Source organism: Colletes latitarsis, chromosome 7, assembly GCF_051014445.1.
Source record: "Colletes latitarsis isolate SP2378_abdomen chromosome 7, iyColLati1, whole genome shotgun sequence".
NCBI lineage: Eukaryota > Metazoa > Arthropoda > Insecta > Hymenoptera > Colletidae > Colletes > Colletes latitarsis.
The window spans coordinates 4,259,382-4,277,908 of record NC_135140.1 but is presented as its reverse complement, the minus strand read 5'-3'; the positions used below and the strand labels follow the sequence as shown (position 1 = coordinate 4,277,908).

The 18,527-nt window shown below is 39.3% G+C and overlaps 2 protein-coding genes across 3 annotated transcripts in view; one reads left to right on the top strand and one right to left on the bottom strand.

Annotated features, from left to right (window-relative positions):
• The window catches only part of Cbs (cystathionine beta-synthase), a 378,127-nt gene that overhangs the window by 280,129 nt on the left and 79,471 nt on the right, over positions 1-18,527 (top strand). The window lies entirely within an intron of this gene.
• The window catches only part of LOC143343924 (uncharacterized), an 81,204-nt gene that overhangs the window by 9,327 nt on the left and 53,350 nt on the right, over positions 1-18,527 (bottom strand). For both annotated transcript variants that reach the window (XM_076769323.1, XM_076769324.1), the window contains exon 5: positions 5,144-5,332. In XM_076769323.1, the coding sequence (XP_076625438.1) occupies positions 5,144-5,332 (189 nt within the window). The remainder of the gene's footprint in view (positions 1-5,143; positions 5,333-18,527) is intronic.

Here is an 18,527-nt window from a genome sequence, read left to right as displayed (position 1 = left end):
CGCGAAAAGGAAAATGGGACAGCACCGCCATTCGTTCCACTTTAGAGATCTCGCTCGACGTCTCAGGTAGGAAACTCCCGGCGGCCGTTTTCGAAAAGTCGCTGGGAAACAGTCCATAATTCTGGAACTTTGTTCGCCACCTTTCAAATCTGTTAATGGGATCGATCGACCGCCGTCCATGCGACTATGCTACGGAAAAATACGATTCCGAAATAAAAAATATGGGTTTATGGTAAGAAAAGACAAGATGAAATAACTCGAAACTCTAAAGGGCACGTATCAGTTTGTTCCTTTTAACTTTTAAGTGGATTATTAATTTGCAAGTTTAAAATATATAATCCTCCATTAGTTTATTGTTTTTCAATCAACAGAGATTGAGAGTCCACTTAAGGGTTAAATCGCGTCTCTTCGAGATTTTTTACAACCTCAACTTAAATGGGACACCCTGTCCGAGATAATAGCGTTAGTATTACTCTTTCGATCCCGTACAAAAATCTGCAAAAACCAAAACTATTAATTGTTTCTCAATATTTGCAAACTTTCAGTTTCGTTGTTTGCCACGTTTAACGCAAAATTTCCCAACCAATTTTTCTTTCACCGCCCGAATCATTTATTTACGCGATCGACGCTGCAAACACGCCCGTACGCTCGCGATCGATAATTGCACGGATGCCATTTTAAACAATCGAGAGCCGACCCATCAATCACCATCGTTCGCCGATAACAAACTACTCACCCCGGCTATTAGTTTGCATCGCGCGGAATTGTTGTTTACGATGGTAGAACGTTCTGACAATTTAATACTTTCACGCGTGTTTATGTCGCGAGGAACGTTCCCGTGTGACGACAAATAATTAAATGCATTGATATCCCGTGTCTACGACCGTTTAGGGTCGTCGATGTTTGCAACGACACAGAATTAGAAAGTGTTGCGACGTGGGTATAGCGTCGAGGATATTGTACTTTATTACCATATTACACGTATAAATATGTTTGCCTATCGAGATCAGAGAGGGAACGCTTCGCTGAGAATTTAATCTTCCGCGTAATAAATTAATCGATGCATAATAGGGTGCGAGATTACCGATCACGCGTTACTGATCCCGGATGCTCTACTAAACGGATGACGCGTTCTCCGTACCCCGTTCTTGTTGCTATTTATACAGTTTGCTAGTTAATAACCTACTACAATCAACATTTCTCTAACTTCCGATCAACAAGAAGAAACTCGAGAATCGTAAAATGGAATTTCTTATTTTCTTTTTACCTTGGCTTTGCCGTTGTGGTTATTCTTTACATCTGTCGTAAAATGGGCACGTTCGATAAAGTTGAGAAATGTTTGTTCAATATTAACTAGTTTACGTTTTTTATTTGTGCGTTGAAATTCCGCGCACGCATCGTATCGCCGAAACGTCGATTGATTTATTAAACGATCGAACGAGAATCTGTTGTTTCCTATTAATCGTATTAATTCATAAACTGGATTCAATTGGAAACTTTAAACAATAAAAATATGTTGGGCTTATTTGGGGGAAAAAATATAATTTTTTTTGCATAAAATAAGGCTCGTACATCTCAAGAATGCTGAGAAAAAGCCAGCAGGAACCAATAGTTGGTACGAGTGGCTAGAGAAAACAAAACTGACGAAATATAGATAGAAAACAACATTCGAATGCTTGGTTCTGTAATTATTTCTGCACTTCATTTTTTTAAAATAAATATAATTCGACTGTTTCTAAAGAAACATAGATTGCTAATCTCAAATATGGTATATTCTGTTTCTAAAAATTTGAATAAGAATATATATAAAATTGAAAATTTTTGGATGATTTTATAGTTATGACGCGCAGTGTATTACATCTTTTGTACTGAAGGGTTTTTCTTCTCGTTAATAAATGAATGGTAATAACGTGAAATGCGCCGATTCCGCGTTAGTTTCGTCGAGAGCAAGGAAAACACTCGGAACGGCGACAGGTTAATTTCTCCGTTTTATCTGTTTCGACGGCAAAGCAAGCGTCGCGACGCCTACGGTAGAAAGCGCCGCGTTGGATGGCCTTCAACGAAGCGCACTTCATTCGAAAGAAGCACTTGTGGCCCCGATAGTGTGAATATTTCTCGAATTCTGAGGGTATTCCACGCGACCAAGGGTGAACACCGCGACCTGGCGTCGGGCCAGGTATTACGTTCAAGCATCCCGAGCATCCACCCCTTCAACTCCGTCCCGTTCCTTGTCTCATTTCCGTCTCTTCTCCTCTTGGGCGAGCGTAACGCACGGTTTTTGCATTCCGCTACGAGGAAAGTGGCCCGCGACACTTGTCCTGCCCGGGACCCGACTACGAGAAGGCATCTTCTCGATCTATTTACCTACCCTGCTTGGAATTTTCCACCACCCTCCGTATTTCCTCAACGTTTCGCTGTAGCAGCCAATTCTGTCAAACTATCGCTGGTTCTCGATCTATGACGCAACGCGTTACAGAGATGCTCAAAGCATTACAACGCTCGTTACTTATTAATTCTTCAACGATAAAAAAAGTAATGAAAGTAACTTTGTGATTATTACACGGTACAAGTATCGAATTATGAAGAAATAAAATTTGAAATAAATCGAGTAATGATTCTGAAAATTGTGAAACATTCGTTAGGAAATAGTGAACAGAAACTAAATAGGCGATTTTCTAAATGCTTGCAAACGTTGCGTTTGCGTTTACCCAAAAATGTTATAATAATAACGGCAATATTTACTGCTCCCAATTGTTGGAGTTGATTAATTTTTATGCTCCCACAAGGACGTTTAGATCCTCACATTTCTTCCTGATGTCGATAGATCCGCTCAATCGTCTCTGTTTGATCGCAAACTCTTATTCTACTTGGATTTCTTCACGAGCACTATTGCACCTTTCAAAAACTGTATTTAAATTTTTGTCAACATTTTGTCCTTATGTTGTTTACCCATTTGGGGTTAAAATTACTTTTGTAGCCTTATTTTGACAATCATGTTCTACTACTTTGTACACTAATGAGGCTTCTCGTTTATCGAATAAATAAAAATAAATAAAATAAAATAGTACGTATATTATTAGGTATTGAAAACAGTTCATGGAGATTTATACATAGGGCTCGTTATACACTTATTGAATAAATAAATAAATAATGATAGTCAGACAAGATACAGGAGTTGGACGAAATATGTCTTGTAGAGGATAAGAAAAAAGGAAACCACGGGTCAACGTGTAATATATTTAGACATCGCTTGTACAGTTCAAAAGTCGAGCCTCGTGTTTCTTGACTCGCGTTCGTAACTTTGGAAAAAGGGGGTGGAAATCTCACAGTTTCGACACCTATGCAGGTGTTTAAACTACTTTGGTTCCCAATTATTTCCGAAGAATTATTTCAATGAAATTTTGTCAAAATCCGCTCGCGAGGAAGGAAGGGGTATTCGGAGCGGTAATTCGGCGGATTTCGAGAATCCCTGGCAAGATGAGTTTCCACGGATAAGCCTCGACCGGTAAGTAGGACGATAGGCGGAGGCGAAATTGCCTGGTAACCTTCGACCTTACAGGGCCGTACGAGCACCGATAATTGCGAACCTGTTATCCTTGTCAAAGGGGGAGCCAATGGCTGACCCAGCTGCGCAAATCTCCGGGCATCGTGGATCGATTTCGCGTTGTCGAATGCTACGAACAAAGGGAGATATTAATCCGACGCGTAGCTAATCTATTTCACCCGCGGACGCGCGGGAGAAAATACGAAAAGGAACAGAAGGGTCCGCGCGAACCACGAACGCCAATCGTGACGACCCTTGAGAGAGGCCAGACCTAACGAACAGAGAAATCTCGATGGAGACGAAACCGTCGCGCCGTGCACAGCGAACCGATTAATTAGTCACCCGTCGACTTTTCTCGACCCGATTCTCGTCGATTCGACGACCTTTCAACACCTGTTGCGCCTTTATTGTACTCGGCATGCCGATTATTCCGCTCGATTCGACGTCCCCGCGATTCGAAAATTCCTGGCAACGAGGACGATCGACGGACGTTCGGTTCTCGTTCAGCCTTACAGCATTAGGGGGGCCAGGTAGTCAGAAAATCGATTTTTTTTTTTGTTTCGAAAGTAATACTATTCAGAACTATTAAAAGTAGAAAATATTAAAAATTGTGGGAGTTATAACTTCTTGTTAAAATGCACTTTTTAAATTGGCTTCTATGATATTTCAGGATCTAGCAGACCGATTTACTTCAAATTTGGAGAAAATATTTAGCAGACATACCTTTATCGCCGGAACTAGAGATTTAAAAAACTTTACGTATGAATTTAGGACTCTAAAATAAATAAATTTTTCCTGTGGAAGTTTGCTCGCAAATGCTTCCTTCAAGAGATATTTACTACTTTAATGAATGTAACTGTTAATAAATGTAAATTAACCCTGAAACATCCTGTATAAAATGTTAGAAATCGAATGTTGACGAGTGGAACTATTATATTTGGTAAAAACTGCCGTTGTAACCCTCGTTAACGTCCTATGGTTCTCTTTCCAAATTTTTTCAAAATATCAAATGATACCATTGTCGACTGTGGCCAGAGTTTGAAGCTCTGTGCAACGTCCGTCTTTTCCAACCTAATTAATGGCTCTTTTTTTACCTTTATCGCGACGTGACTCCATCTTCTATGCAGAATAATCGACATTTCAGTTATTACGCGAGTGACGAAACGCTCCGTACCCGTCTACCCCTTCTTCCAATTTCACGAATCGCTAATGAAATGGGCTTCCAATTATCGACGAATCTCATTTAATTGGTACCGCGGAAGCACGCCTCTTGTACGTCAACAAAGTCGAGGCTCGAATCCTTGACGAACACTCGAGTCAATCGAGTCATAGTTGACGCTTACTCTAACGACTCCTCGACGCGTGTTTTCTAGTATTGTTTCGTGTAAAATAAAAATTTGAAAGTTCGTGAAAAAATTGCTGGTCCTGTTGGGTGGTAGAAGTAACAGGGAAAGGGGTTATTTCACGCAAAATTGGACACTCTTTGGATGTTTAAACGTATTTCAAAACTTAATAATTTGAAAACTTACTCAAAAAAGTGTTCGATTCCGTGTGGAATGATGGAAAAGTAAGCAGAAAAATGATTGGTAATATACTCACTGTCCGTTCCTCGGTTTCCACGATAAGTTGGTTGTTCTTGAGGGTGAGAGTGATGATGTTCCCATTGGCGTTCTTGTTAGTGTGATTCCCTGGTGTAGTATATTCCATCGGGACCGCGTTGGCTACGTTCGCTTCCTCCATGACCTCGGTCTCGCAAATGTACCTGGGTCCATCGAGGCCGTTCACCAGCTGAAACCAGAAAGAAAGAAGAGAATCAATTGCTTCTTCCACTGGTCTCTCGACTTCATCTATGAATAATAATAATAGAATCGTCGTTTCTTGGACAATCAATGATAGATTGTACATTTACACACACACACACACATTTTGTACAGGAAAACATTCCAACATTCTAACATTCGATCAATGAAATATCTATGTTAAAAAACATTCGCTTTTTTCTATTAAATATATTTGTGTAATTTGGATTTTTTTTATTAAGGAGGAAAACCACTGTGACGACTGAAAATAAAAGCAATTTTCAAGAATTTTTTGGAGGTAACTTAGTAACTTTTTTTAGTAAATGTTTAATGTTTTCGAAAGTACATCTCTTGAACTATATTTTGCAAAAATTTTGTATAAAAATATTAATTATTATAGAGCGTGATTATTATAATTATTATAGCATGCCCTATTTACGTCGATACGTGTCTGCCTGTGGTCCAATTTTAATATCGAGGACCTTTATTATTTGTAATAATCCTGAATAGCTATCGTTAAATTGAATTACGGCTAAATAAGATGCCAGTTGGAGCACTTTAGTCGTGCATCGGTACATTTCATTCACACCACTTATCGCTCTAGACTAAATACTCTTGATTCACATAGCTATCTAGATCAAAACACTTCCCAGAAACAATATTGTTAGAAACAATAAAACAATTTCAAATGAATGTCCCATAGTAAAGAGCAGTTAGTTTCAAGCGTTGCGCGTATTACATGTTCTACATCTACTAAATCTTCTGTAATTTTGTCACTTTTGCGAATTTTACTTTAATATTTTGTCATTCTTGAAACCCCCAAGCATTGAAAAGAGCTAAAAAAAATTTCGATTTTGTCAATCCGTCAGTGGTTTCCTCCCTTAAAAGAATACACGTTTCAAATCGCGAGGGGTTGAAGTACCCAGGGACCGATTTCCTGGCGACGAGGTGTGTACCCGGTGGCTCCGAATATTTAGTCAAGACGCAACAGAATGCGTTTCTGCTTTCGAACGGGTCGAGAACGATTCCCTCGCCGGTTCTCCGGCGCGAGAACTTTTCTCCGTCTCGTTGGCGAGAGGAAAAGTGGGTCAATGTCTGCGAGAGATCCAATCTATGCCCGAGGAAACGGTTGCTACCGTGCGCGATGGATGGTGCACGCGCGCGTCACGATCCCGCGTATCACCGGAGCTCGAAATTCCCGGGGGAGATGCTGAATAACGGAAGAGGAGAGTTATCTGTCAAGGAAATTGACAGCGAAACGGAAGAGGCCGCGCCTCGCTCCAAAGTTCGTTTCCTCCGGGGCAATTCCCAATGCAGAAATTCATCCCTTTCTCGCGTAGCTGCGCGCAAATCAACCGGAAACGCGTTCTCGCCGTGAAACCCTCATCGAACGGTTCGCGTTTTATTCGTTCGCCGCGTAGATGATGGCCGCCGTGGTCGACGAGTGTCGCGGCAAGTACGATACCCGATAAGAACAGAGATAAACGAAGAATGAAATATCAGAAAACACGCGAGACGACTTTGTCGCGTTATCGGCGAACCGAAGGTAACGCCAAAGCAACGTTATCTTGTCTAATCTTTACGCAAAGGGCAGTCGCGTTAGACTTTGTTACGTGCATTGTCAAGATTTCTCCTTTCGATCCTCCGTTTGCTATATTTTAGCGAACACGTTGTAGCTCAAAAGTTTGAAACGTAAATTTACCGTAAATGGGACCATAAATTGTTGATCACGTCTGAGGAAGAAAATTGTTCCCAATGTAGGTACTTCCCTTAATTGATTTGTTTAAAGTTGGACCGATAGAGACTTGGAAAAAGGGAATATACTGCATAATGTACCCCTTTAAACCATGCAACTTTTTCATACAAAATTTTTTCCTGCAACACATCCTGTATGATCACCCTGTATGGTCATCTGAAAGAATGTCCTCGATTCTGCCTTTCTATTTCTGATCAGTTTTATCTAATTCATGAATTCAACGTGCTTCCAAGAATTGCAATTTTTATAAACAATACTATAGAGATTTAAGACTCTGTTCAACATGTTGGACGACGTAAAAGGTCTGAACTCTAAAGTATCGTTATGGGGTCCAATCTACTCCAATCTATCCTCTACAATTTAATCTTTCATTTTTCTAGTTTCATTTAACCAAGTATCGTGCTAAGGATGAAAGCCCCTCGGTGGATTTCCATCAATTTAATGTTACAATTAGTATATGCTGTATAGTTGCGAAAGCTCGTGTACAGTAAGAGAAAAAGAGTACCAATTACGTTCGTAATGAACTAATCTCTAGAATGCTTTCATATGCAAATACTACTCCTGAGTAGATCTTTTCATGGGCTTACCTCGTTTATTCAAATTTAAACTAAACTCGATCTCGTTAGCGCGGTTTAATCTAATAATCTAATATTAATTCACTCCCTCCGCACAATTTGATTTTTGTATATATTTCTCCTCCTCTCGATTTGTTTCATATAACTGTTATTCATAATGCACATTATACTTAACGCTATTCCTACTAAAAGCGTCGAGAGACATTTTTTAAAATTCTCGCTTGAAATCGCTTTCAAACTTCTAATCGTGTTTCCTCGACGCCATAAATTGCCAAAAAAAAAACTTTGAGAAATAATGCACGATATATTATTATTTTTGTAAATTTGAGAGCTACCGTATTTTTATTTTCGTTTCCGGTAACATAAACCTTTTTCCAGACACCTCCAAGACGAAAGATGCATTTTTTTATGTTCGCCAGCAGTCTGGAAGGCCGCCATTGTCTCCGCGGTCGTCGCACGAAGGTGGCTGCGACCCCGTTCTCAACCCTCTCGATCGAAGGCCTGATTGGTTCATTGCCTCCTCCGCTTCTCGATGATCGTCTCTCACCGATTTAGAAAGGGTGAACGCGGGGGCACGTTCGCGAGCGTTCATTAAAGGAGCGACACCGAGAGGAAAATAATTTCCGGCTTTCTCGGTCCGCTCTTAACGATTCCTTTATTCCGATTACGACGTCCATGGACACCGAAAGCTGTGACCAATACCACTGCACGAAACACGAAACACCAAACGATACAACAACTCGATCGGGAACATTTTAAAACGAGACACGACGCAACTATTTTCGAAAGACAGCTTCCTCTATTTAAATAATTTATTTGCATAGTATTCGTCGAAAGGGAACTCATTGGTGCATCGATCCTGTCGAAACAATGTCGTGTTTTATGAAAGAATCGTTCAGTTTCAGTGCTGCTTTATTTCGGGTGCTCAGAATTCCATATCAGATTCTTTTACATCGATTTTTCCATTTCCCATTTTTTTTATTCTCACTTCCATTCTCTTCTCATTCTTCCACTTCGCCTAGCACTCCCGTTCCTCTTTCCTTTTATTTCCTTTGAAAGAATAGCTCAGAATTTCAGAATGTTTTTATTCGGTGCTCGGATACATTACATTCGGTATTTTTACGCCACTTATCCGGTTTTTACATTGTTCTCATTTTACTTTCTTTATTTTACTCTTTACTTAGTCGCGAATGGCCTCGAAAACTTGCATTTCATCGATGGAATAGCAGACTAACATAAATATTTAGATATTTTAAAATCAAATTTGAAAAACAGCGCACAGAAGGGTCTTCCTGGCAATTACAATTTTTAGCAAGGTAACGCTCCCATCCACAAGACTCGTTTAATTAGGATTATACACAATCACCGGACATAAGTCCAATCGAGCACATATGACAAGAATTGAGACAACGTTTGCAAGAATATAAAATTATAAATAAAAATGATTCAAAAAATGCTTTACAAGAAGAATGACAAAAAATGGAGGGAAATGTGATAAATGATATTTTTTATTTGCATATTCAATTTTACGAGCTATTCCAAATAAATTAGGAGGGGTATTAATATTATTTATATCAATTTTAATTTTATATTTTTTACCAATTATTAATAATTATAATATTAAATCAAGTAAATTTTATCCAATTAATAAAATTATATTTTGAATATTTGTTAATGTATTTATTTTATTAACTTGATTAGGTAGTCAATTAATTGAATATCCTTATACTAATTTAAGACAATTATTTTCATTATTATATTTTTCATATTTTTTATTAAATTCAACATTTAATAAATTTTGAGATAATATTATTATATTAAAATTTTAAATATAATAAATATAAAATTTTAAGTTTATGAGCTTGATTAAGCATATATTTTGAAAATATAAGATAGAATATTATAATCTATAAACTTAAATTTTAATAATAAATATATGCCCAGGCAATTACAACCGATTATTAATAATAACCGATACCCTATAAAACAAAATTCTGTATGAATACTTTTGCTCGCTGATTTTCTTACATCGTTCGACATTTGAAATTTGTCTGTTGTATTTTTATTTAAGTTACAATAAAATTCAGACTATCTGAAAGCTGAGTTAATTCCCTGACTGCTTATGTGCTTTTCATAGTTAACTAGCCTTCTATAATCAAAGTTTTTATTGTTTAAACTGAACGTGTTACGATGTATGGATACTTCATTCGGTAACTGTATACTTCTAATATTATATCCTTTAAAAAAATGCAATTTTTTGGCGATTTACAGTAGAAGATTCCCGTAAACGTATCGCGCGTGTACGAAAGGCATTAGATTCATTGAGATATCCAAATGGTTAGAAAGAGATTGGATGGAGCGTATTCCATCGATTGCAATACCACGGATAGAATCGTTCAATACGTTCCGCGTTTCTGCTGTCCGGAACACTATTTCGGGTCGGGTCAAAATCAATCGGACGCTCAAGGCCATCAGAGCTTTTATCCCCTACTATACCGTTTACTCACTCGACCGTTCTATGTAAGCACGTTCTTATGCGTTACCTACACTAATACTCTAGGTACATATATTGCGCGTTAAATTGCCAAAGCATTTACCGTCCCATGCAGGCTGAGCCTCTCCACCGACCAATCGAACGCGAGCCAGAGAAATTCACGGTGCACAGTGATCGATTACGATTATCTGATCCCGGCGGGATCGACGCGAGATCCCGATCTCGCAAAGATCGGGAGGAGGACGAAAGGGAATCCCTCGTTACAAGTAATCGCTACCTTCCTAATTACCCGAATCGAAACCATCTGTCGGTCGACGCGATGTTATAGCTTACCAAAAGTTATGAGCCAGATACGCACCGGCAATTACCCTCTGCAACAAAGTAACCAACCGGTCATTTGCATCGTGAATTTTATTTACAATTTTATTTACGCGCATCTGCGCTTCGAAAAGGAAATCTAAAAATCTAGACGAGAGTTTGCACACACAAACATTGAACGCAGTTACGAATTATTATACTTAGGGGTTGAGACAACCCTCTACAAAGGTCCCATTTCGTTAATTCTATTAATAAAAATATGAATTAATAGTTTCAACGTTACTCGACACTAAAACTATATTTAACATTACAATAATGTTATATTTATTTGTACCAAAGGAATAAAAACTACAGTTTATTCATTCGTGTATGGAAAACGACGGTAAATTTGCAAGCATTCGATCGAGTAAATTTTTTACAAAGCATTCAAACGAGAAGTGATCTATTCTGATAATAAACAGTATCAAAATATATCCGAACTAAGAAATGACAAAATCTAATAAGAAGTATGACAAATGGAAAATTGAAATTCTTGGAAATAAGAGATATCCTACGCGTTGTTAAATTATTTTCTCTATTATTCTTAATTCAATTGTATTCTCAGCTCAATATTTGTATGATTTGTTCATGAAGAATACTCCTTTATTAATACCCTTATACAGGGTGCTCGGCCACCCCTGGGAAAAATTTTAATGTGAGATTCTAGAGGCCAAAATAAGACAAAAATCAAGAATATTAATTTGTTGATTGAAGCCTCGTAAAAAAGTTAATAAAAAATGAAATTAAAAAATTTCAAATCATTCACGGAAAAATGATTTTCAGTTGCGGGGGTCAATTACAATCATTTTTGGTCATTACATATACTTGCGAAATCCTACGCATTTTCGAGAAAAAAATTCCTGACCGAAAATTTAATGTGAGACCTCCGAAATTTCATGCGAATCTTTAAAATGTCATAACTCCTGAACGGATTGGACGATTTTAATGTTTCGAAGTCCAAACGACGCGTATTTTAGTGGAGAATATGTAGAAATACAAAAAATATTCGAAGAGTTGATCCTTGACCCCGCAAAATGAGAAAAGCCACATAAAAATGGTTCAATTTTCAAACAGCCATAACTCCTATAGTAGTGAATATATTTCAATGAAATTTTAGGGAGAAGTAGAGCTCATGGGTACCTACAAAAAAGTGTTAAACAACTTTTACGTAGCGCGTCAAACAAATTTATTAAAAATGAAAAACGAATTTTCATGAAAAATCGCCAGGGGGTAGGTGCCTAAATTTTTCGACGAAAAAAAAAAATTTCAAATCATTCTGGAAAAATTATTTTTGTCTGCGGGGGTCAAGTACAATCATTTTTGGTGAGTGGACATATCCTCGAAATCCTACACAGTTTCGAGAAAATAATTCCTAAACGCAGAAATTTTCCGACGAAATTAAAAAATTTCAAATCGTTGTGGAAAAATTATTTTCAGTTGTGAGGGTCAATTACAATAATTTTTGGTCAATAGACGTACCCCCGAAATCCTACCCATTTTCAAGAAAAAAATTCCTGACCGAAAATCTAATGTGAGACCTCCGAAATTTCATACGAATCTTTAAAATGTCATAACTCCTGAACGGATTGGACGATTTTAATGTTTCGAAGTCCAAACGACGCGTATTTTAGTGGTGAATATGTAGAAATACAAAAAATATTCGAAGAGTTGATCCTTGACCCCGCAAAATGAGAAAAGCCATATAAAAATGGTCCAATTTTCAAACAGCCATAACTCTTACAATTGTGAATATATTTCAATGAAACTTTTTTCTAAAGTAGAGCTCATGGGTACCTACAAAAAAGTATTAAAAAACTTTTACGTAGCACGTCAAACAAATTTATTAAAAATGAAAAACGAATTTTTATGAAAAATCGCCAGGGGGTAGGTGCCTAGATTTTTCGGCGAAATTGAAAAGTTTCAAATCATTCTGGAAAAATTATTTTCGATTGCAGGGATCAATTAGAATCATTTTTGGTGAATACACATACCCCCAAAATCCTACACAGTTTCGAGAAAAAAAATTCTATTCCAAAAATATACTGTGTGGCAGGAAATGTTTCCATAACTTTTTAACGAAGCCTCAATCAACAAATTAATACTCTCGATTTTCGTTTTATTTTGGCCTCTAGAATCACCCATTAAAAGTTATCGCAGGGGTAGCCAAACAGCCTGTATAACTTTCTGTAATTTTTCCTTTTTTCTAGTGGATACAATTTATCCTTCTTCGGCGGAATATCGTTTCTTAACACAATTTCAAATACAGTGCACTTTGCTTTTCATTATTTTAACAGCAACATATAAAAATTGCAAATTTTATCGTGACTTTATAGTTATGACACGTGTGGAAAGTACTGGTGAAAACAATTAACAATGTCGAGCGGAGGTTTTCTATAACGTTCGAAGAAATTATTTTCGAGCACCGGTTTAAAATGGTTCGGAATCGATTTGATCGCGGTAGCGTCCTCGGGAGTCCGATCGCTTCCTCGCTCCGAAGCTGATCCGGGCTCGAGCGGATTTATCCAGAGCGACTAGTTGTTTCCGACGCTCACCGTTCCAGAATCCATGCAAAAAAGATTCCCGATGATGGCCCGGACATCGTTACTAAGCCGTCGCTACGCCGGTGTGAGCGATCTAACAGAAAAGGAACGGAGAAACGCACCGTAGGAGCAATGCCCCTTGGGTCAGGGTCAGTACCCTTTGGCACAAGCCACTCGAACCAGAGCCACGCACGCACACGCACACGCACACACAGCCACGCTGGATCGCTCGCGCGTCTGCGCACGCACACCTGCACGACCCACAGTGGGCCAAACCGCGAATCTAGCTGGAAAAATGGCGAAACTCCGAAGCTCTTGGAACCAAGAAATCTCAATTTTACTCCATACTTGACGACCAATCGATTTTAAAATCTGCTTTATCAAAGTTAAAAAGTTGCCCAATACTTAGCTTAGCGCGTCAGTATCAATTTGAACCTCCGTTGTATTTACACTTTTCGATCTTTTTCTAATTTCACCCTATAATTTTCGATCGTTCGTCAAAAACGTAAAATCGTACGTGCACTGTCGAGGAATTAGCGCACCTAGTTTCCTATTCCGCTGGAAACAAATACCTGTTTCGACGAGTTATTCGGTATTCAAGAGCTACGAATATAATATCCCTACTCCTCGTTTCCCCGTTTTAGATTCGGTAGTGGAATTTCGCGAAAAGTTGGGTCGTTTCGCTGGACAAGGCGATGGCCGCCGCCTCCTCGTCGAGGACCAAAGTCGTTACGTTCCACTTAGAGACGGCCGAGCGGCTCCGTGCGATCTTGTTATGCAAAGAAGTGCTTAGGTTTCGTTTCTTTTTCGGCCAGCTGTAGCCGACACGCGATCTGAAATTGTAATCGTAACGCGGTACGGATTACCGTTTCCCGCGGTCCCTTTGACATTGTCGTTCCCTCGATCGTGATTCAGAGACCGACTAGACGCGAGCAGGTACACCTGAATAGACTCTTGTTAGACAACCTTGGCCCGACCGGTCTAGGAATTTGCGTCTAGCATGCGTCTAGCCAAGCCGAGCGTGACTAACGACTATCGCTCTTTCTATCGTTCTTCTCGAGGTCGTGTCTGGAACTCGTGCGGCAGCGAAACCACTTCCTATTCGCACGATACGCGCCTCGTATTTCTTCATGGTTTCCTTTTCATTCAGGAATCCACGAGACATCGAGCAAACAACGTCGCCTAATGGAGATTATTTTCTAACGCCGGTCGGTTAATCCCTTTTATTCGCTGAGCAAAATTATTCTATTATAGTCTCCGCCACGACTCTAATTACGAACAATTAATTAGCGTTTTGTTTCGAACAATTAATTTTATCCGACGGATTTCTACAACGGCGTATAAACTTTCCTATGTTCGCTAAAATTAAATCCGTAAATCCAATTAGCAGAGTCGGTCGCTTAACGCTGATCGATATTGTTTATTTGTTGGAAATTATCGGGGAAAAAGTTACATCATACGTATACTTATTCGCGCCGGGGATAATTAAATAAATTACTTAGATCGCGTGTGTTCGTGCTTGTTGTATACAATTATTAATTAGCCTGTAAAAGCGTGCTATCGTGTTCGACTTTACATCGGGTCCTTGGATACACGAATAATCTACAATAAAAGATACGTAAAAATTCTTATCGAGCCTGTGTGTGCAGAATTTATTTAGCGTTTACGATTAATAATACGCCAACTTGTTAAATTTAAATAAATAAGGTCCTTGTATCGAACTTTCATTTTTGTTAACATATAAAACGAAGGAGAAAAATTCACATAATAAGAGAATCACTGTATGTTTAGAAAGAAGATTGAATCGAATATCGTCCAAGTTGATTTCGAAAATCGATCAATCGTCGTCGGAGCATCGACGAAACATGTACGTGAATCGATATCGAGTATGCGTTTATCGCGTTGAACCGTTCCTCGTCCAATTATTCGACGCCGCGTTTGCGTTCCCAATTAATTATTATCAGAACAATTACGGGTACGCGTAACCTGCAATTTAATACAGCTCGACACCTATTACATAATTACGATTTAAATCTAATTCCGGTATCGCAGAATACACAACCCGACTGCGTGCCACCGACTAGCTCTACGAATCGATAACTATTTGGTATGTACCAATTAAAACGGAGACGAAGAATTCCCAGCAAACCGTACATAGAAATATGTAAATAAATGTACTCGGACCTGGCAACTATACCTACAGTATACTTCTGCCTCTATCTTGTCCACCTACTTTTTGTTTCTTAAAATCGCATTATTACATGTGTCTAAACATTTCCAAAGATTCGATCGACGATCAGGGATCCCGGTTTACCGTTAAACTCGAACGATAAAACTCTTTTTACCAAATTAACCCATTTGCATCATTAAGCGGAATAATCCGCACACAATAACGGTTGCTTATCACCAAGAGAGGAATATTCAAAGACTATAAAGAAGATAAACAAAAAATTGGAGAGGAAAATTATTGAATAATATTGTACAAACGAAAAGACTAGAGAGACTTCATCTACCAATAGCTCAATAATGAGATACACTAGTTGCTAAATGAAAAATGACATTTAAACAAATCACTGTATGTAAATCAGTGAATAAAATAATTTAATTAATCGAATGGTATAAGTGAATCTGTCGCTCCAAACCTGGATCTATCGATATCAGGGAGAAATGTGCATGAGTATAAAATAATTTAAATAATTGAATGTTATGGATATATCGCTCGAAACCTGGATCTATCGACATCAGGGAGAAATGTGCATGAGAATAAACTAATCTAATTAATTGAATGTTATAAGTAGATCTATCGTTTCAAACCTGGATCTATCAACATCAGAGGGAAATATCCGTGAGTATAAAATAGTTTAATTAATTGAATATTATAAGTGGGTCTATCGCTCTATACCTGGATCTACCAACATCAGGGAGAAATGTACATGAGAATAAACTAATGTAATTAATTGAATGTTATAAGTGGATCTATCGCTCCAAACTTCGATCTATCGATATCAGGGAGAAATATGCGTGAATATAAAATAATTTAAACAATCGAATGTTATGGATCTATCGCTATAAGGGATAAATGTTCATGAGAATAAAATAATATAATTAATCGAATATTATAAATGTAAGTGTTCGAAAACTTTCGTGCTTGAGCGTATGCGGAAACGTTTCGAAATCGTCGGTCGTGTCGCGGGGAATCGAGGACGCGAGAATCGTCCTCCGCGATGAATCGGTCCCATCCCATCTTCGTTAGAGTACTCGAGTCGAAAAAAGAGCATAGTCAAGCGATTCGCGTTCCGATTTCTCGGTGGTCGTTCGCCTTCCCCATAAAAGGTTCGGCTAAGATCGTTCCCCGGGCCCCACGAGCCCCCCGGCCCGTTCATCTGCCCCCTCCAGCGCGACGTGCGGACGTACCGTCAAGAAAAGGATACCACGTAGACGAGTTTTGGCCAGCCGGTGTCCCATATACCGGGCCTTTCACCTTTGGCGCGAATCGTCGACTCGCGCGAGCCATGCCACGATCTCTTGGGGCCTTCGACTGCGCGATTTTTTGCCAGCGCGCTCGCAAGGAGAAATTGCCCAGCCGGAAATCGCACGGCCAGGCTTCTTCTTTCTCTCTCGCGCGTCGAATTTACACCTCTTCGACGATCCTCAACATTCGACAATACAAACATTTCTTTCGTACGAATCGAGTATCGAGAGTGAACACAACTTCGTTCGTCGACGTTTTTAAAAGCAACGAGCATCTCGCGTTCGCTACGGATCGATCATCGCGCGGTAAATTCGTCTTCGAGAGGAGAAGAAAGGCGAGGCCAGGCCACGTTTCCAGGATTCAAGCTCGCCCGGCCAGAGATGGCTGGTCGAATTCCGGGGAATCGAAGCGTCGCTCTTCGCTCCGTCGCCATTTCTTTTTAAATGCCCATCGCGCCAGACCACCCAGGATATATTTCGCGACGTTCAACAGAACCGCGGGTTCGCGGAATGAAAATAGTCCAACAACGGAGTTTCGATGGATGAATGAAGCCACGCGATAAACACGATCGCCGTACACTGTAAACACCGTGTTCGATGAGTATTCGGAAATCCTGCGGTTTCGCGTTACGCAACCGATCGATCCATCGATCGTTTGTCGCGCGTCACTCTCGGTAAATGTTCAAGCGATGCTGATACTCGAGCGTGAAAATAATTTCGCGAAATTGTTTCTCGTTTGTACCTCAATGCACAATGGCGACAATTTCTTAAGGTCATCAGGCAATCAGAAAATCGATTTTAATTTTATATATTGTTTTCGAAATTAATACTATTCAGAAATTAAATGCCAAAGTTTCATGACGTTGTGGTGGAAAATGAGGATTTGGGAGATAAAAATGTCGAGCGCCGGAAGTCGGAGGTGTCGGAACAAAATAATTTGGACAGCTATATAAACCAGCACTTCGCGATGATGTTTTTAAAATAATCTTACACATTTATGAAGACTGGAGCAACGAAAAGCTACTTGAGCGATGTATTTGTAGCTATACACAGATTGCAAAGGAAAGTTTTAATAATTTAGTCTGGAAAATTGCTCCAAGAAAATTATTCAGTGGGACAGAAATTGTTGAAATTGCTGCTTCAATAATGACGCAAAGTCATTATTACAATGTTTGCAAAATTTGTATACATTTTAAGCTACCAAAGCATCGTGTCAAAACCTTCGTGCAGTTTTCCGGTCTTCTTAGAATGCAATTCAATTATTAGTTTTTCCGTGACATTACATCGAAAGCAAAGATTTTCGCGGATCTTGGCTTCCAAGCGTCGAGCAATTAACATTCGTAGTAAGTTCGTTCCGAAACGGCGAACAAATTCAGCAAATTGAAGAATCCGAGTCGTCTTGACGGTGGCTTTCGAGCAGCTCGTTGCGCGGGTCGAGTTTTTCAGCCGAGTCGAATGAGAATTATTTGCAACGGACGTTAGCCGGGGTCTGTGACCAGCGGTCAACGACGAGGATTAGACTCAAGGCCGAATTAGAGCGAGCGTGTGGCCCATCCGTCCAGCCTTCGAACGAAAACCGAGACTATCCAACCGTTCTTGTTCGTTTAAAAAGCGATACATTTCATATAGCGATCTATTGTTTGCAATTGAATAAATAAATCGCTTTTCCCTCGTTCTTTCTCCGCTAGGTGCTCGTAGGCTTTTCATAAAACGCGCTTGTTCCCGCTGGAAAAATCAACAATTGGTTTCAATTTCGAACAATACGGGCCGGCCATAAAATACGCTCTCGTTGGTTTTGTGATTTTCGCGTTGCACGGCGTCCAATTATGGCCTTAACGGACCATTCGATGTCGTGTACGCAAGCTGGTACAACGAGTAAGTGTAAAATTGGTATTTGTTGGTCGCGAATAAAATCTCCTCGGACTCTGAAGAGGTTAAATAATTTCGTTGCACGCCTCGTCGTGAATCTATTCATAGGACAAGTGGTTTCC